Source organism: Ornithorhynchus anatinus, chromosome 1 (genome assembly GCF_004115215.2).
Source record: "Ornithorhynchus anatinus isolate Pmale09 chromosome 1, mOrnAna1.pri.v4, whole genome shotgun sequence".
Lineage (NCBI taxonomy): Eukaryota > Metazoa > Chordata > Mammalia > Monotremata > Ornithorhynchidae > Ornithorhynchus > Ornithorhynchus anatinus.
The window spans coordinates 148,639,811-148,656,924 of NC_041728.1; the positions used below are offsets into that span (position 1 = coordinate 148,639,811).

The following is a 17,114-nucleotide window of genomic DNA, read 5'->3' on the forward strand; positions in this document are numbered from 1 at the left end:
GTGAGCCCCACGTGGAACATCCTGATCAGCTTGTCTCCCCCCAGCGCTTATAACAGTGCTTGGCGCATAATAAGCGCTTAACAAATGCCACCACTATTATTATTAATCCCTATTTTAATAATAATAATAATGGTATTTGTTAAGCGCTTACTATGTGCCAAGGACTGTTCTAAGCACTGAGTAAACTGAGGCACAGAGAAGTGAAGTGACTTGCCCAAGGTCACACAGCAGACAAATGGCAGATCCGGAATTAGAACCCAGGTCCTTATGACTCAACTGTATATATTTTCTTAACTGTATATATTTTCATTTTCATTACCCTATTTACTTTGCTAATGAAATGTACATCGCCTTGATTCTATTTATTTGCTATTGTTTTCATGAGATGTTCATCCCCTAGATTCTATTTATTGCCATCGTTCTCGTCTGTCCGTCTCCCCCCATTAGACCGTGAGCCCGTCAGAGGGCGGGGACCGTCTCTATCTGTTACCGATTTGTCCATTCCAAGCGTTTAGTCCAGTGCTCTGCACATAGTAAGCGCTCAATAAATACTATTGAATGAATGACTCCCGGGCCCGTACCCTATCCACTGGGTCACGCTGCTTCTCGCAGGAGGGTAGACATAAACCCTACTGTCAAGGAGTTTACAGTCTAGAAGGAGTGACAGACTTTAAAATAAATTAAAATAAATAACATTTCCGATATGTACATAAATGTTGTGGAGCTGGGGATACAAGTGCTTAAGGGATACTGACCCAAGTGCGTAGGCTACTGCTGAAGGGAACGCGAATAGAGTGGGGAAATGAGTTAGTCAAGGAAGACGTCTTGGAGGAGGTGTGACTTTAGTAAGGTTTGAAGGTGAGGAGAGTGGTGGTCTTTAGATGTGAAGGATGAGAGAGTTCCAGACCGGAAGGAGGACACGAGCAAAGGGTCAGAGAACCGAGACCACGGGCACAGTCCCCATTCGGACCAGCCGCGATCTACGACTCACTTGGTTTTCACGTGGCCCCTTTGGGAATGAACTGGTGCCCAGATTAACACTCGATCCTGTTCCCTAGAAGGGGATTTAGAAGGTTACTTGGCCTAGTATCCTTCCCCAGTCGGAGAACAGCAGCAGTGCCATCCGTGCCTCTGAAGCAGCATGGAACGCGGCCTGGGATTCAGAAAGTAGTGGGTTCTAATTCCAGCTCCGCCACTTGTCGGCTGTGTGACCTTAGGCAAGTCACTTCACTTCTCTGGGCCTCGGTTCCCTCATCTGTAAAATGGGGATTGAGCCTGGGAGCCCCCTGTGGGACAGGGACTATGTCCAACCAGATTTGCTTGTATCCACCCCGGCGCATAGTAATAATAATAATAATGATGATAACGGTATTTGTTAAGCACTTACTATGTGCCAAGCACTGTTCTAAGCACTGGGGTAGATACAAGGTAATCAGTGCCTGGCACATACTGCTTAATGAAATACCACTATTATTATTATTGCTCTTGCCAAGACTCCACTCCTGAACTTCTGGGCTTTCCAGGAGAAACGGAGAAGTACACGCTCAAACCGAGAAAAAAGCACAGAGACGGAAGAGGACGCCTCTGTTGAATCTCTCCGCCTTTCATTCATCTGCCCCCTCAACTCTAATGGGATCTTAGTTTTCACATTTGTTTGCCAAACCTGAGTTTACCTTATTACCAGATTTTTTCTTATTCCCAGTCATCTTAAAGACAGTTATCTTTCTACAACCCAACTTCACCAACAAAACATTTAGTTTATCAAAGAGCATGTGCCCGGCCATATGTCAGACATTTCCAACTCTAAAAATGGAAACTATCAAAGAAACGTTGGATCCGTTTACTGATTTATTGAAACATAAAAAAAAAAAAAACTTCATCTGACACGAAGCAGAATCGCCAATAGTGACTAAGCCGCTTCGGAGAGCCGACTCACACCCTGATATTCCGCTACGTGACTCCAGTCCCCAAACCCTGCAAGCACACTGCAGGAAGGTGGGAGGGTGAGAGTGAGGAGAGATGGCAGACAGATGGAAGAAATAGTATAAGAGGAGTTCCGTAACTGGAGTTACACAACCTAGATTCAATTTGCTTCCTACCCTCCATCAGCTAAGACAACGTGGCCTCCGAAGATCGTTCACTTACTTAACCCAGTCGGCTCCAAAGAGACCCGCCCTCCTCACAGACTACAGGAGAAGGGGCAGGGGGGAGAAGAGAAGAGTTTTTCTGTGACCTCGAGTGTGTTGGTTTGTTTTGGGGGAGTCAGAGCTTCAGCTCTAAAATGGAAATGACATCCTGATTCCCCTGTGTCTACCCCAGCGCTTAGAACAGTGCTCGGCACATAGTAAGCGCTTAACAAATACCAACATTATTATTATTAAAAACGGGACTGGGGATGAACTCATTCAGACAATGTAAAAAGTGTAACTTCTTTGAATAACAATTACGGTTCTGAATCTTATCGAGATTTGAAACACGCGTCCTAGGGAACTAGACCCCCAAGACCTCTCATGCTAATCATCTCCACTAACGAGCCTCTGCGACACAGAGACTGATGGTAAAACGGCCCTAGGAAGCTGATGATCGTAATCCTCCGACCGACAGCCAATTTCACCGTGCGGCTGGTCCATTTGGTTCTCATGAGGTCGATGACCTACGATGATGATAATTGGTCTTTCGGGTTCCCCCCCGCCCCCCGTCCCAGAATCGACCTCCATTTTCTGTGATAAATAAAACACGCAATTTGTCTACCGATGTTTACTGTGCTTCATCTGTTAAATCAACAGACCTTAATAATATCTAAGCCGCTATTCGGCATTGGACGTTCTCCTGTCGGGAGCCGGTCTCCGGTGTGCAGGTGATGCATCCGGCTGTGCGAAGAAAGAACCCTCCATCTCGGTCCCCAGATGTTAACCACAGAGGCAGCTGGTGAACCGAGTTTACACATCTCAATTAGGGAGAAAACAGCAGGACAATAACCAGCGCGCTGGGAAATAAGACCATGAAGAACAGATGAAGAATGGGTACTCACATCCCACCCCATATCGAGCTTATGTGAGTACCTTTACACTCTGTGGCTTCCTCCTACCTGGAATTTACCTTTACCGTCTCCTCTGCTAGATTGTTTTTAGGGCAGGAATTATGTCGTTTAATTCTACTGAATTCACCCAAAGGCTAAGTTTGGTGCTCTGCACAGAGTAAGTGTTCAATAAATTCTATTGATTGACTTAAGCATAACTCTAGCACCCTGAATGAAGTTTGTGCAAGTCCCTAGCCACCTAATTCATTCATTCATTCATTCATTCAATAGTATTTATTGAGCGCTTACTATGTGCAGAGCACCGTATTAAGCGCTTGGAATGGACAAATCGGCAACAGATAGAGACGGTCCCTGCCCTCTGACGGGCTTACAGTCTAATCGGGGGAGACGGGCAGACGAGAACAATGGCAACAAATAGAGTCAAGGGGAAGAACATCTCATAAAAACAATGGCAAATAAATAGAATCAGTGTGAAATAAATAGAATAAGTCTCAGCAATCCACAAGGACAGCTGGGTGGGCACAACCTATGACTTTCTTAAAAATTTAGTTCCTCGTATCAAGGAGGTGCTCAACTAATTCCAGCACTGCTGTAAACTACTACGTTTATGCTCCATCACCAGAAATGAGCAGATCAGGTCAGGACAGGACTTGTATACGGCACAACTTGGCCAGGTTGAAGCCACAAACTCCTGAGGTTCAGTTTAGGCAGGGCCAGGACCTCCACAGGAATCTGTTCCACGGTGAAACAATCTCAGGTAATCCAGTGCAGAACAGGGTCCTCCTCCCAACTAAAGGACCCCTAGAAGTGGTCACCATTTCAGGTCCAGCTATGAAATCTAGTGCTCTCCAGACTAGAGCTGGTGGTTAATCCAATCACTTATCCCATCCTATCGCGATAACTGTATCAGCCTCCTCGCTGACCTCCCTCCCTCCTTTCTCTCCCCATTTCATTCCATACTTCACACCGCTGCCTGGATCATTTTGCTACAAAACCGCTTAATTCACATTTCCCCACTCTTTAAGAACGCCCAGTGGTTGCCCCTCTACCTCCACATCAGAAACTCATCGTTATTATTATTATTATTATTATTATTATTGAGTGGCGCCGAGTCATTTCCGATGCATAGCGACTCCAAGGATATACTTTCTCCGCAACGTCCTGTCCTCTGCCATAATCCACAATCTTTCTAAAGGTTCTTCCCTTATCGTTGTTATGGTTTCTATCCATCTAGCTGCTGGTCTGCCTCTTGCATATTTTTCCCGGATTTTTCCTGGCATTGGTGTCTTCTCCATTACCTTACCATTGTCTTTAAAGCATTGTCACCTTACCCCTTTTATCTTTGCTGATTTCCTACTACAACCCAGCAATCTCTTCGTTCTTCGAAAACCAACCCACTCACTGTACCTCGTTTTTATCTATCTTGCCACCAAGACTTCAAGCTCTGGCCTATGTCCTGCCTCTGGCCTGTAACTCCCATATCCTCTTCATATCCGACAGGCGATCACTCTCCCCACCTTCAAAGCCTTTTAAAATCCTTCCCCGAATAAACCCTCATTTCCTCTTTTCCTACTCCCTTCTACATCTCCCTTGCACTTGGATTTGCACCCTTCATAATAATAATAATAATAATGATAATTATGGTATTTTTTAAACAGTTACTATGAGCTAGGCACTGTACTAAGTGCTGGGGAGGATACAAGCAAATGAGGTTGGACACAGTCCATGTCCCACGCGGGACTCACAGCCTCAATGAATCCCCATTTTACAAATGAGGCAACTGAGGCTCAGAGAACTGAAGTGACTTGTCCAAGATCACGCAGCAGACAAGCGGCTGAGCTGGGATTAGAACCCACGACCTTCCGACTCCCAGGCCCGTGCTCTATCCACTCTGCCATGCTGCTTTACTCGCCCTTTTATTGACCCTTTCCTCAGCACCACAGCACTTATGCATTTATCCATAATTTCTTTATGTATATTAATGTCTGTCTCCCCCTCAGGACTGTAAACTCATTGTGGGCAGGGAGCCTGACTACCAACTCTGTTATATGATACTCTCCCAAGCACTTAGTACGGTGCTCTGCATACAGTAAGAGCTCAATAGACATGATTGATTGATTGATTGATTGATCGATTGAGCAGGTGGAATTTGAATCCATCATGGGATCCCAGAACTGACTCGCCCCACAAGAGGCTACTCTCTGGATTCAGCCCATGTATATTGGTATTTGCTTACTGGTCTATTATATATTGGTATATTGCCCGTGCCTCTCAAGGGCAGCCACACCCCCAGGGCTGCCCCGAGCTGATACAGGTGCATCAGGAAGGAGGATGGAGGTGGCTTTCGTTCTCTCCACTCCCAGCTTTCATAATTGTTGATATATTTCCAACAAAATAGAAGGCATTATGGATGGCAAAGGTGCCCCCTCACCCGCCCACAAGGAGGTCTTTTCAGGGAGACCTTTCAGAGAGACTCGCTACAGAAACGGGATCCTACGCCTCTCTTTTGGGCAGGGCCCTGTTGACCCTTAGGGCTAGTTCGATTGGCCCTAGAAACCCGGATCAAGAGGTACCAATCCACTGCTACTGAAATTATTGTTGTGGTTAGAGACCCTAAATCGAATCAGAAAAGGAACACGATATCCTCTGGGTTTTGCATTTGCAAGAATGAAGTCAGTCAGTCAGTTGTATTTATTGAGCACTTACTGTGTGTGGAGCACTGTGCTGAGTACCTGGGAGAGTACAATGTAACAATAAACAGACCCTTTCCCTGCCCACAATGAGCTTACAGCCTAGAGAGGGAGACAGACATTAATATAAATAAATAAATGTTCCGGGTCTGTTGCAATAGGATACTCTAGGTTTCGGTCGCTTATTTTAACGTCCATCACCCCCACTAGATCGAAAGCTCCTTGAGGCCAGGGAGCAGGTCTACCAACTCTATTTTATTGTACTCTCCCAAGTGCTTAGTACAGCGCTCCGCACATGGTAAGGGCTCAATAACTACCATCCTTAATTAGAAAAGGAAGAATTAGGAGAGGGTTTTTGCATCCAGATTGAACAGTCTCCACCGTCTGAAGAAACTCCTCACAATTCTTTTCCCCCGGGCTTCAAATCCAATTTAATCACATGGGCAAAGAAACAATCTGTCTTATAAAACAAGTTTGCCTTTAAGCCTAAGAAAATGTGTAGGAGTGGACAACATGAACAGCTTTCTATGTTTTGTGGGGGAAATTGTGGTTCTATTTTGCCTTTATTTTCTGCAGGTTTCTAATATCCCTGCTCATGGAGGAAGGGTAAGAGACACAGAGGACCGCATATTAAAGAAAAAAAATACTTGAAATCTCACAAAGAAACGGTGTCCTGAAGACCAACAGTCACTCTTACTCCACTTTTCATTCATTCATTCATTCAATAGTATTTATTGAGCGCTTACTATGTGCAGAGCACTGTACTAAGCGCTTGGGATGAACAAGTCGGCAACAGATAGAGACAGTCCCTGCCGTTTGACGGGCTTACGGTCTAATCGGGGGAGACGGACAGACGAGAACACTTCAAAAGTTACAGATGTGTAAAATCTGATTTTGCATAGTCAAGGATAGTCCGTAAGTCTTATTAGAATCTAGGGTTTCCTTGACCCAGCTGTAATAGTTTTATTTATCTAAAACGACTTTACAAGGAGACTGAACTAAAAGTGTCAGAAAACTGGGAATACTGGGGAAGGAGGACAAAGGAGAAGCAAGATTAAAGAGCCAAAGATAAAACCAAGCTAACCTACTATCTCTCTTCTACATGCCCACCACTGACCCCACCCTCTGCCTCTAGAAAGATCTGAATACCACATAAAAAGAAAATTTAGGTAGCTGTTATTGAGAAGCGGTGTGGACTATCCGTCAATTAATCGGTCATATTTATTGAGTGCTCACTGCGTTTTATCTATCGAGAGCATTGTACTATGGGCTTGGGAGACTATGATACAACAGAGTTTCATTTCAGTAGTGTTTTATTGAGCGCTTACTATGTGCAGAGCACTGTACTAAGCGCTTGGAATGGACAAATCGGTAACAGAGACAGTCCCTGCCCTTTGACGGCTGACATGTCTCCTGCCCACAGTGAGTTTACAATCTAGAGGGGGAGGCAGACATCAACACAAATGGATAAATTACGGATATTTACGTAAGCGCTGTGGGGCTGAGGGAGGGGTGAATAAAGGGTGCAAATCCAAACGAAAGGGCGTCGCAGGAGGGAGAAGAGGAAATGAGGGCTCGCTCTAGTGAAAAGAGCCCAGGCCTGGGAGTCAAGAGACCTGGGTTCTAATCCCAGCTCTGCCACTCGTCAGCTGTGTGATCCCGACTTCTGGGTTTTCCTCGTCCGTAAAATGGGGATTCAATACGTTGTTCTCCCTCCCCCTTAGATCGTGAGCCCCCCGGGGGGGACAGGGACTGTTTCCAATCTGATTATCTTGGAATAATGAGTAGATCGCTCGGCACAGACTAGGCCCTTAAATACTACCGTAATCGTTAGGAGTTATTCGTGACCTGGTGTAGAGGCTGGGCCTGCCCTACTTCAATACATCCTGGGATATGTCCTCTCCTGGAAGAGGAATCCAGAACTGCACAGTACCCAGGTCCACTACCTAGCAGAGAACATGTCAACCATGGGGTGAGGAAAAGGAGAGAGGGAGGAATGACAAACTGCCCCCTTCCCCGCTGAGAGGATCTTCCCCCTCACGCCCCAGGTGGATAGCGTGGCTCAGTGGAAAGAGCCCGGGCTTGGGAGTCAGAGGTCGTGGGTTCCAATCCCGGCTCTGCCACTTGGCAGCTGGGTGACTGGGGGCGAGGCACTTCCCTTCCCTGCGCCTCAGTTACCTCATCTGTAAAATGGGGGTGAAGACCGTGAGCCTCACGTGGGGCAACCTGATGACCCTGCATCTACCCCAGCGCTTAGAACGGTGCTCTGCACATAGTAAGCGCTTAACGAATACCAACACTATTATCCTGAGATACCCAGGTGGCCCCGCGATTCCCCTCTGGGGTCTGTGTACTCTGAGGAGTTCGGACACCCCGGGATCCCCGGAACCCATCAGAATCCTCTGGCAGCACAAATCCTGTGACTCCTCACCCCATACGGTTCTCCAGGTTTGGAGTACCTGATTCCAGAATGGATAATAATAATAATGATGATGATGATGGTATTTGTTAAGCACTTACTATGTGCCAAGCACTGTTCTAAGCGCTGGAATGATAATGGCATTCGTTAAGCACTTACTATGTGCAAACCACCGTTTTAAGCGCTGGGGGGGATACAGGGTGATCAGGTTGTCCCTCGTGGGGCTCACAGTCTTAATCCCCATTTTACGGATGAGGTAACTGAGGCATAGAGAAATTAAGTGATTTGCCCAAAGTCACCCAGCTGGCAGGCGGCTGAGCTGGGATTTGAACCCATGACCTCGGACTCCCAAGCCCGGGCTCTTTCCGCTGAGCCACGCCGCTTCTCTAGTCATCCCTCCCTCTGGGCAGCTATGGATCCTTTGACCAGCAAAAAGTCTTTTGGCCCTGCTTTGGATCTAGTCCAATCAATCAGTGGTATTTATTGAGCGCTTACTATGTGCAGAGCACTGTACTAAGCGCTTGGGAGAGTCCAGTAGAATAGAGTCGGTCAGCACATTCCCCACCCACACCCCAGATTTTCCCAGGGACCCCAGGAGGTTGGGGTGATGGGCAAGGTGATAGGCCATTCCGATGGCTCTGTGGATAGAGCACGGGCCTGAGAGTCAGAAGGATCTGGTTTCTAATCTCGGTTCCACCATGTGTCTACTCCGTGACCTTGGGCAAATCACTTCACTTCTCTGGGCCTCAGTTACCTCATCTGTAAAATGGGGATTAAGAGTGTGAGTCCCCCATGGGAAAGGGACTGTGTCCAATCTGATTAACTGGTATCTTGCACCCTTAGGTCGCTGGTTCGATTCCGGCTCGAAGGACTCTTCCTTTAGAGAAGCAGCGTGGCTCAGTGGAGAGAGCCCGGGCTTGGAAGTCAGAGGTCATGGGTTCGAATCCCGCCTCTGCCACTTGGCAGCCGTGTGACTGTGGGCGAGTCACTTCGCTTCTCTGGGCCTCAGTTACCTCATCTGGAAAATGGCGATGAAGCCTGTGAGCCTCACGTAGGACGACCTGATGGCGCTGTCTCTCCCCCAGCGCTTAGAACAGTGCTCTGCACATAGTAAGCGCTTAACAAATACCAACATCATTATCTACCTCAGTGCTTAGAACAGCGCTTGGCATATAGCAAGCTTTCAACAAGTCCTATTATCATTATTATTGTTGCTGAAGCGGGAAGTGTCGTTCCTCTGACTAGATGCTGGGTGTTCCCAAGAGGAAAAGTGTAGAACTGAGCTTTGGAAGTGGTTCAGGGATGACGCAGACCTGGCAGCCACAGAAACCCCGAGCTGAAGGAGATTCCGGGGGGAAGACGATGAAGAGTGGATGTGCTGCTCCCTAGAATGCCTTCATCGTCTTGAGGGCAAAAAAGACCGAGTTTTCAATCAATCGGTGGTATTTAGTGAACACTTACTGGGAGAGAGCACTGTACTAAGAGGTTGGGAGAGTACAAAGACCCCAAAGTCGCAAACTGAGCCCCCCCTTTCCCTCTGCTCCCCCTCTCCTCCCCTCCCGCCCACCCACTGCTCCTCCCCCCTCCCCTCAGCCCTGTGCTCATTTGTATATATTATTTATTACCCTATTTATTTTCTTAATGAGGTGTCCATCCTCTTGATTCTATTTATCTTGATGATGTTGTCTTGTTTTTGTTTTGTTCTGTTTTGCTTTGCTGTCTGTCTCCCCCATTGAGACTGTGAGCCCATCAATCGCCTAAAAAGGCAGAGGTTCTTGATTCTATTTATTCGCTATTCTCGATGCTATTTATCTGCTATTGTTTTAATGAGACGTTCATCCCCTCGATTCTATTTATTGCCATTGTTCTTGTCCGTCCGTCTCCCCCGATTAGACCGTAAGCCCTTCAGAGGGCAGGGACTGTCTCTATCTGTTACCGATTTGTACATTCCAAGCGCTTAGTACAGTGCTCCGCACATAGTAAGCGCTCAATAAATCCTATTGAATGAAAAGGTTGTCTCTGTCTGTTGCCAAATTGTACGTTCCAAGCGCTTAGTACAGTGCTCCGCACATAGTAAGCACTCAATAAATACTATTGAATGAATGAGTCTAAATAAAATATTTTAGAGCACAGAAGAATTATGTAGTCAATTTCTAATAATAATAATGGTATTTGTTAAGCGCTTACTATGTGTCAAGCACTGTTCTAAGCACTGTGGTAGATACACGGTTCTCAGATTGTCCCACTTGGGGCTCCCAGGCTTAATCCCCATTTTACAGATGAGGTAACTGAGGCACAGAGCAGTGAAGTGATTTGGCCCAGAGTCACACAGCTGACAAGTGGCGGAGGCGGGATCAGAACCCATGGCCTCTGACGTCCAAGCCCGAGCTCTTTCCACTAAGCCACACTAGTGGAAATGTTGGTATTTGTTTAGCGCTTACTCTGTGCAGAGCACTGTTCTAAGCGCCGGGGTAGACACAGCTTAATCAGGTTGTCCCACATGAGACTCACAGTCTTAATCCCCATTTTCCAGATGAGGTAACTGAGGCTCAGAGAAGTTAAGTGACTTGCCCACACTCATACAGCCGGCAAGTGGCAGAGCCTGGATTCGAACCCATGACCTCGGACTCCCAAGCCCGGGCTCCTTCCACTGAGCCACGCTGCTTCTCAACTTCCCCATCTATCAAAGCATCCCTAATGCGCTGATTTTTACTACTCATTCACGTAATTGTTTTATCTTCAAGATTCGTCCGAGCGGGCATTTTTTAGTTGGCGGGTTCAGGCTGATTGGAAGCCAAATCTTCCGAATCCGACCCTGCGTAAGTAAAAGATGGACGAGCCTCGTTTTAGAGCGGCACGTGCGGGGCCCATAGCTTTTGGCCCGGGACTCTTAATCAATCGGTCACGATCTCATCCGCCTCTCCACCGACCGCTTGCCCACATCCTCCATCTGGCTTGGAACTCCCTCCCCGCTCCGATCCCACAGACCGCACCGCTCTCCCCACCTTCAAAGGCCTCCTAAAATCACATCTCCCGCACGAGGCCTTCCCTGACTAAACCCCCGCTTTCCCTATTTATCCCCCCAATTCAGCGTCACCTATGGCCACGGATCTGACTCCTTAAGCGACTGATATTCACCCCTTGCGGCCCCAAGGTAGCTCCTATGTACGCGTCCTTGTACTCCGCCATTTCCCCTCACTGTCGTTTATTTGAATGGCCGTCTCCTCCTCTAGTCCCTAAGCTCCTCGCGGTCTGGGATCGCGTCTACCAATTCTCTTGCGCTGGGCTCTCCCGAGCACTCAGTACAGTGCTCTGCACATAGCAATGCTCAAAAAATACCACTCGTGGACCGATTTGAAAGTAGATTCGTGGGTCAGAAAGAAGACCAAGCCACGGATGGACCTTGCCCACCGTAGAATGACGAACCCACTTTGTATTCGAGAGTGCACTCTCTTTTCATTCATTCGGTAGTGCTGATTGAGCGCTTGCTATGTGCAGAACACTGTACTAAGTGCTCGGAATGTACAGTTCGGCAACGGATAGAGACGGGGTTACAGTGTAATCTTCCCCATGCCCCCCGACTCAGGCATCCCCAGAGCTAACTATTCACCTACCGTCTTCGGAGCGCCACTGCCCGAGAGCTGCTCACGGCAGGGGTTTCGATTCTCTACTTATTCACTTCTATCGGTGTATGTGGTAAGCGGCGATGAGGGGAGCTGTGAGCCCATTGCCGAACTGTCCATTCCAAGCGCTTAGTACAGTGCTCTGCACACAGTAAGCGCTCAATAAATACGATCGAACCAACGAGGAGCGGGGGGAGAAGGCCTACAGCGACAACCCAAGTCTCCTCACTTCCCACTCCATTTTAGCAGGGTGGCTTAGGGGTCAAAGGCCCCGGGTTCTAATCCTGGCGCTGCCACTTGCTTGCTGGGTGACCTTGAGCGAGTTCTTTCACTTCTCTGTGCCTCAGTTTTCTTACCTGTAAAATGGGGATTCAGTATGACTTCTCCCTCCTGCTCAGACTGTGAACCCCATGTGGAACTGGGACTGCATCTCACCTGATTATATTGGTATCTGCCCCGTGCGTAGTACAGTGCTGGGCACGTAATAAGCACTTAACAAATACCACCATTATCACTAATATCCTTCCACTGTTCTAATCCCTGCAATATCAGAGCAGGTCCGAGCTAGTAAAAAAAAAAAAGGGACCGTACCCAGAGAAGCCCCTGTTCTCTGTGGACCCTCCGTCTGATCCTGATTAGAAACTGCCCATTCACGGTAATACTTACATAAAAAAATTCAAGTGTAATTTTCCCAGTGACGGTCTAAAGGCAGCAGACAAAATTTTAATGAAAAGCCTTTAAATCGAAGCGTAGAAAGTTTAGAAAAATGAGGTTAGCGAGGCTACCCTGATCTATTCCCGGAAAAGTTCACCGCCTAGATATTATCTCTACGCTAGGAAAAATGAACCGGCGCACTAAGGCGATTAGCTACGTAGCTTTTGCGAGAAAACATTTTGCTTACTTTTTCTGGCTATTCCAAGTCTAAACTTCTCTTCTGGGGAAAGGGCAGGGAGGAAGGAAGGAGTGGCAGAAAGCTTGGTGGGACTGAATTATCGAGACTTTAGTTGCCTTTTTTTTTCTCTCCATTTCATCTGCCTAGTGAACACTTGAGATGTGAGTATTTTAGCAGGGTGATTTTAAAATGGTCTGTATATAGCAGGTGGTCTCGCTTTCGCCTCTCATCCACAGAGGACCGTGAATGCTGCTCAAGATTAGACGCTACATCCTATATATGGATCCTCTTTGGCACAGGGCTACGTCTGGACCACTGTCCAGGGCAAGAGAAACAACGTGCCCTGCTGAGTAAAGCACGGCCCTGGGAGTCAGGAGAACCTGGGTTCTATTCCCGGCTCATTCATTCATTCGGTAGTATTTATTGAGCGCTTACTATGCGCAGAGCACTGTACTAAGCGCTTGGAATGGACGAATCGGTAACGGAGACAGTCCCCGCCCTTTGACGGGCTCACAGTCTAACCGGGGGAGACGGACGGACAAGAACAATAGCAATAAATAGAATCAAGATAGCAATAAATAGAATCAAGGCTCCACTACGTATCTGCTGAGCGACCTTGAGCAAGTCATTTCGCTTCTGTGTGCCTCACTTCCTTCAGCTGTAACTATGGGGATTAAAACTGTTAGATCCACGTGGGACATGAACCGCGTCGAACCTGATTTGCTTGTATTCATCCATTCATTCAGTGGTTTTAAGTGAGGGCTTACTGTGTGCAGAGCGCTGTACTAAGTGCTTGGGAAAGTACAATATAGCAATAAATAGAGATAATCCCGGCCCACAGCGAGCTCACAGCCTGGGAGACAGACATCAGTACAAATAAGCAGACATCAATATAAAAACAGTAAAATGACAGATATAGAGATAAATGCTGCGGGGTGGGGAGAAGGGGGAAGAGCAAAAGGAGCGATTCAGGGTGACGGAAGGGAGTAGGAGATGAAAAGTGGGGCTTAGTCTGGGAAGGCCTCCGGGAGGAGGTGTGCCTGTGGTAAGGCTTCGAAGAGGGGGGAGAGTTATCGTCTGGCAGATTTGAGGAGGGAGGGCGTTCCAGGCCAGAGGTAGGATGTGGGCCAGGGGTCCGGAGGTAAGACAGGCGAGATGAATGGAGGCACAGCGAGACGGTTAGTGCTTAGTACAGTGCCTGGCACAGAGTAAGCGCATAACAAATACCATTAAAAATGGGGAAGGGGAGGGGAGAGCTGGCCTTCGCTGGTCCCTATTTTTTACGGCCCGCTGATTTTCCTCAGTTCTATTAGTCCGTACAAACCGTCGGATGGAGACCCCGAAGCTAAAATAGTCAGCGAGGGACCCGAGCATCCCCAGCAGCGGCCCCGGAGCCTCTCCTCTCCGGGGGCTGGCGGGGCCGGCCCTTTCTAGCCATATCAGCCCCTCCGAGTTGGAAATTACTCATGTGTAAATATCAATAATTCTATTTCTATTGCTGCTATTGATGCCTGTCTACTTGGTTTGGTTTGTTCTGTTGCCTATCTCCCCCCCCCCGACACCCCTTCCAGACTGTGAGCCCCTTGATGGGTAGGGATCGTCTCTGTGGCCGAATCGTTCTTTCCAAGCGCTCTGCACACAGTAGGCCTTCAAGAAACACGGTCGACTGAATGAACGAAGGCATGAAAATGTCCCCGGCCGATGCCGGGCCCTTTTCCGGGCTTCGCCAACGGGGAGAGGCGAGGGGTCGGCACATCCCTGACCCCGGCACCGACCCCGGCACCCCAAGGACACCCTGCTGGGGCAGAGGCAGGGGGTAGAAAGGGGTCGGGGGAGGAAGGACACTGGGGTGGGGGAGAGGGGCACGTGTAGGGGGGTCTCTCTCTGTACCCCCGCTGCCCTCCAAAGGAAGCGTCTCTTACCGACATGAGTGATCACCGTGGCCAGTCGTTGGCTGAGCTCCTGATGGGACATCTCTTCTTCTTTTAACCAAAAAAGCATTGCCCAGAAGACCTTCTGGGCATCCGGGAATGATACGGAATTAAAGAAAGGAAAAAAGAAAAAGAAAGAAAGAAGGGGGGGACTGAGAATAAAAAGAAGTGGTCCCCAAACCCGACCGTGTCCGCATACACGCACGCACACCGGGAGGCGCACACATGCACACGTATAAATACATATATACAGATGTAGATCTAGATATAAAGGCTAACAGTAAAAAAGAAATGGTCCCTAAACCCCAACGTGTCCGTCACCCGCCCGGAGGCAGGCCCACCCATACACGTATACACGTGCACGCCTGGAGGGGCACACGCACGCGTGTGCGCACACACGCACACATAAAAAAAGGCTGACAATAAAAAGAAGTGGTCCCTAAACCCGAGTGTGTCTGTCACCCGGCCGGAGGCGGACGGGCACACACACCCATGCACGTGCACATCGGGGAGTGCGCGCACGCACACACATCCACGTATATAATGGTCAGACTGTGAGCCCATCATTGGGCAGGGACCGTCTCTATCCGTTGCCGATTTGTCCATTCCAAGCGCTTAGTACAGTGCTCTGCACATAGTCAGCGCTCAATAACTACTATTGAATAAAGGCTGACAATAAAAAAGAAGGGGTCCCTAAACCCGAATGTGTCTGTCACCCGCCCGGAGGCAGGCCCACCCATACACGTATACACATGCATGTGCACGCCTGGAGGCACACACACACACACACACACACACACATAAAAGGCTGACAATGAAAAGCAGTGGTCCCTAGATCCGAATGTGTCTGTTACATGTGTGGAGCCAAACGGACACACACACACACACACACACACATCTATCTATCTATCTATCTATCTATCTATCCATCCATCTATCTAATATCTATCTATCTATCTATCTATCTATCTATCTATCTATCTATCCATCTATCCATATATATATAAAAGGCTGACAATAAAAAGAAGTGGTCCCGAGACCTGAGTGTGTCTGTTACACGCACGGAGGCAGATGGGCACACACCCATGCACATCAGGAGGTGCACACAAGCACACACACACACACATCTATCTAATCTATCTATCTATCTATCTATCAATCAATCAATCAATCTATCTATCTATCTATCTATGGCTGACAATAAAAAGAAGTGGTCCCGAGACCTGAGTGTGTCCGTTACACGCGCGGAGGCAGATGGGCACACACCCATGCACATCGGGAGGTGCATACACACAAACACACACACACACACACCCCCCCTATATGTCTATATAAAAGGCCGCCAGTAAAAAGAAGTGGTCCCTAGATCTGAGTGTGTGTGCGTGTGTGTGTGTGTTACACGCGCGGAGGCAGACGGGCACACACACACACACACACAGACGCACACACCCAGGCAGGCAGGCAGGCAGGCGGCCAGAGAAAGGGGCGCGGGCGCAGCCCTGTCTGGGGGACTCTCTCTCTTCCCGGAGGGGGGGGTGGAGGGTCCTCGGGGGCTCCCCGGATTTAGAGGGTCCGCAGAGGCTCCCGGGGACGGGGGAGGGGCGGGGTGTGAGCAGGTCCTCCCCCCCCCAAACACACACACACACACACACACACACACAGACCCCCGGGGCCCGGAAGGATGGAGGGAGGGAGGGATGGAACGGAGGGATGGGGGATGAAGGGATGCTCGGCACCGGGGCCCGGGAGGATGGAGGGATGGAGGGAAGGATGGTCGGGGCTCGGACGCTCGGCTGTCCATCACACGGGGGCAGGGGCAGGGGCAGGGGCAGGGGCAGGGACAGAACCGGGGACAGAGGCAGGGACAGGCCCGGGGGGAGGGACGGGGACAGGGGCAGGGGCGGGGACGGGGACGGGACCAGGGACGGGGGCAGGACCAGGGGCAAGGACAGGGGCGGAGGCAGGGACAGGGATAGGATCGGGGACAGGGTCCGGGGCAGGGGAGCGGTCGGTCCCCCTCACCTCTCACGCCCCCAGCGCGCTCCGCTCCGGCCCGGCGCCTCTCGCTTCTCCCTTCTGCCCCGCCCTCCCCTCCTGGAGGGGCGGGGAGGGGCCGCCTTACCAGATGCCGCTTTGCCCATCATCCAGCCCCCATCGTCATAACGACGACGGTATTCGGGAAGGGCTTGCCGTCCTCTAACTGGGCACCGGGCACTGTACTAAGCGCCGGGATGGAGGCAACCAAACCGGGGCGGACCCCGTCCCCGTCCCACGGCGGGGGCGGCTCACGATCGCAATCCCCCTTTTACAGATGAGGGAGCTGACCTCCGGAGAAGTGAAACGACTCGCCCAAGGTCACACGGCAGGCGAGTGGGAGAGGCGGGATGGGGACCCGCGACCTACCGACTGCCGGGCCCGGGTGGCTAACGCTTCGCCCGTTGCTTCAAGAAGGCGTGCCCCCCCCCCCACGGTCGACGCGCATATCATCCGGTAGTATTTGTTGAGCGCTTACTACGTGC

General features: G+C 49.5%; 1 protein-coding gene across 1 annotated transcript in view; it reads right to left on the bottom strand.

Annotated features, from left to right (window-relative positions):
- The window catches only part of MCF2L2 (MCF.2 cell line derived transforming sequence-like 2), a 482,616-nt gene extending 465,870 nt beyond the window's left edge, over window positions 1-16,746 (bottom strand). The window contains exons 1-2 of the mRNA XM_029058027.2: window positions 16,618-16,746; window positions 14,587-14,680 (exon numbers count right to left, since the gene is read on the bottom strand). Of these exons, the coding sequence (XP_028913860.1) occupies window positions 14,587-14,665 (79 nt within the window). The 5' untranslated portion in view covers window positions 14,666-14,680; window positions 16,618-16,746. The remainder of the gene's footprint in view (window positions 1-14,586; window positions 14,681-16,617) is intronic.
- Between the last annotated feature and the right edge of the window lie 368 nt (window positions 16,747-17,114).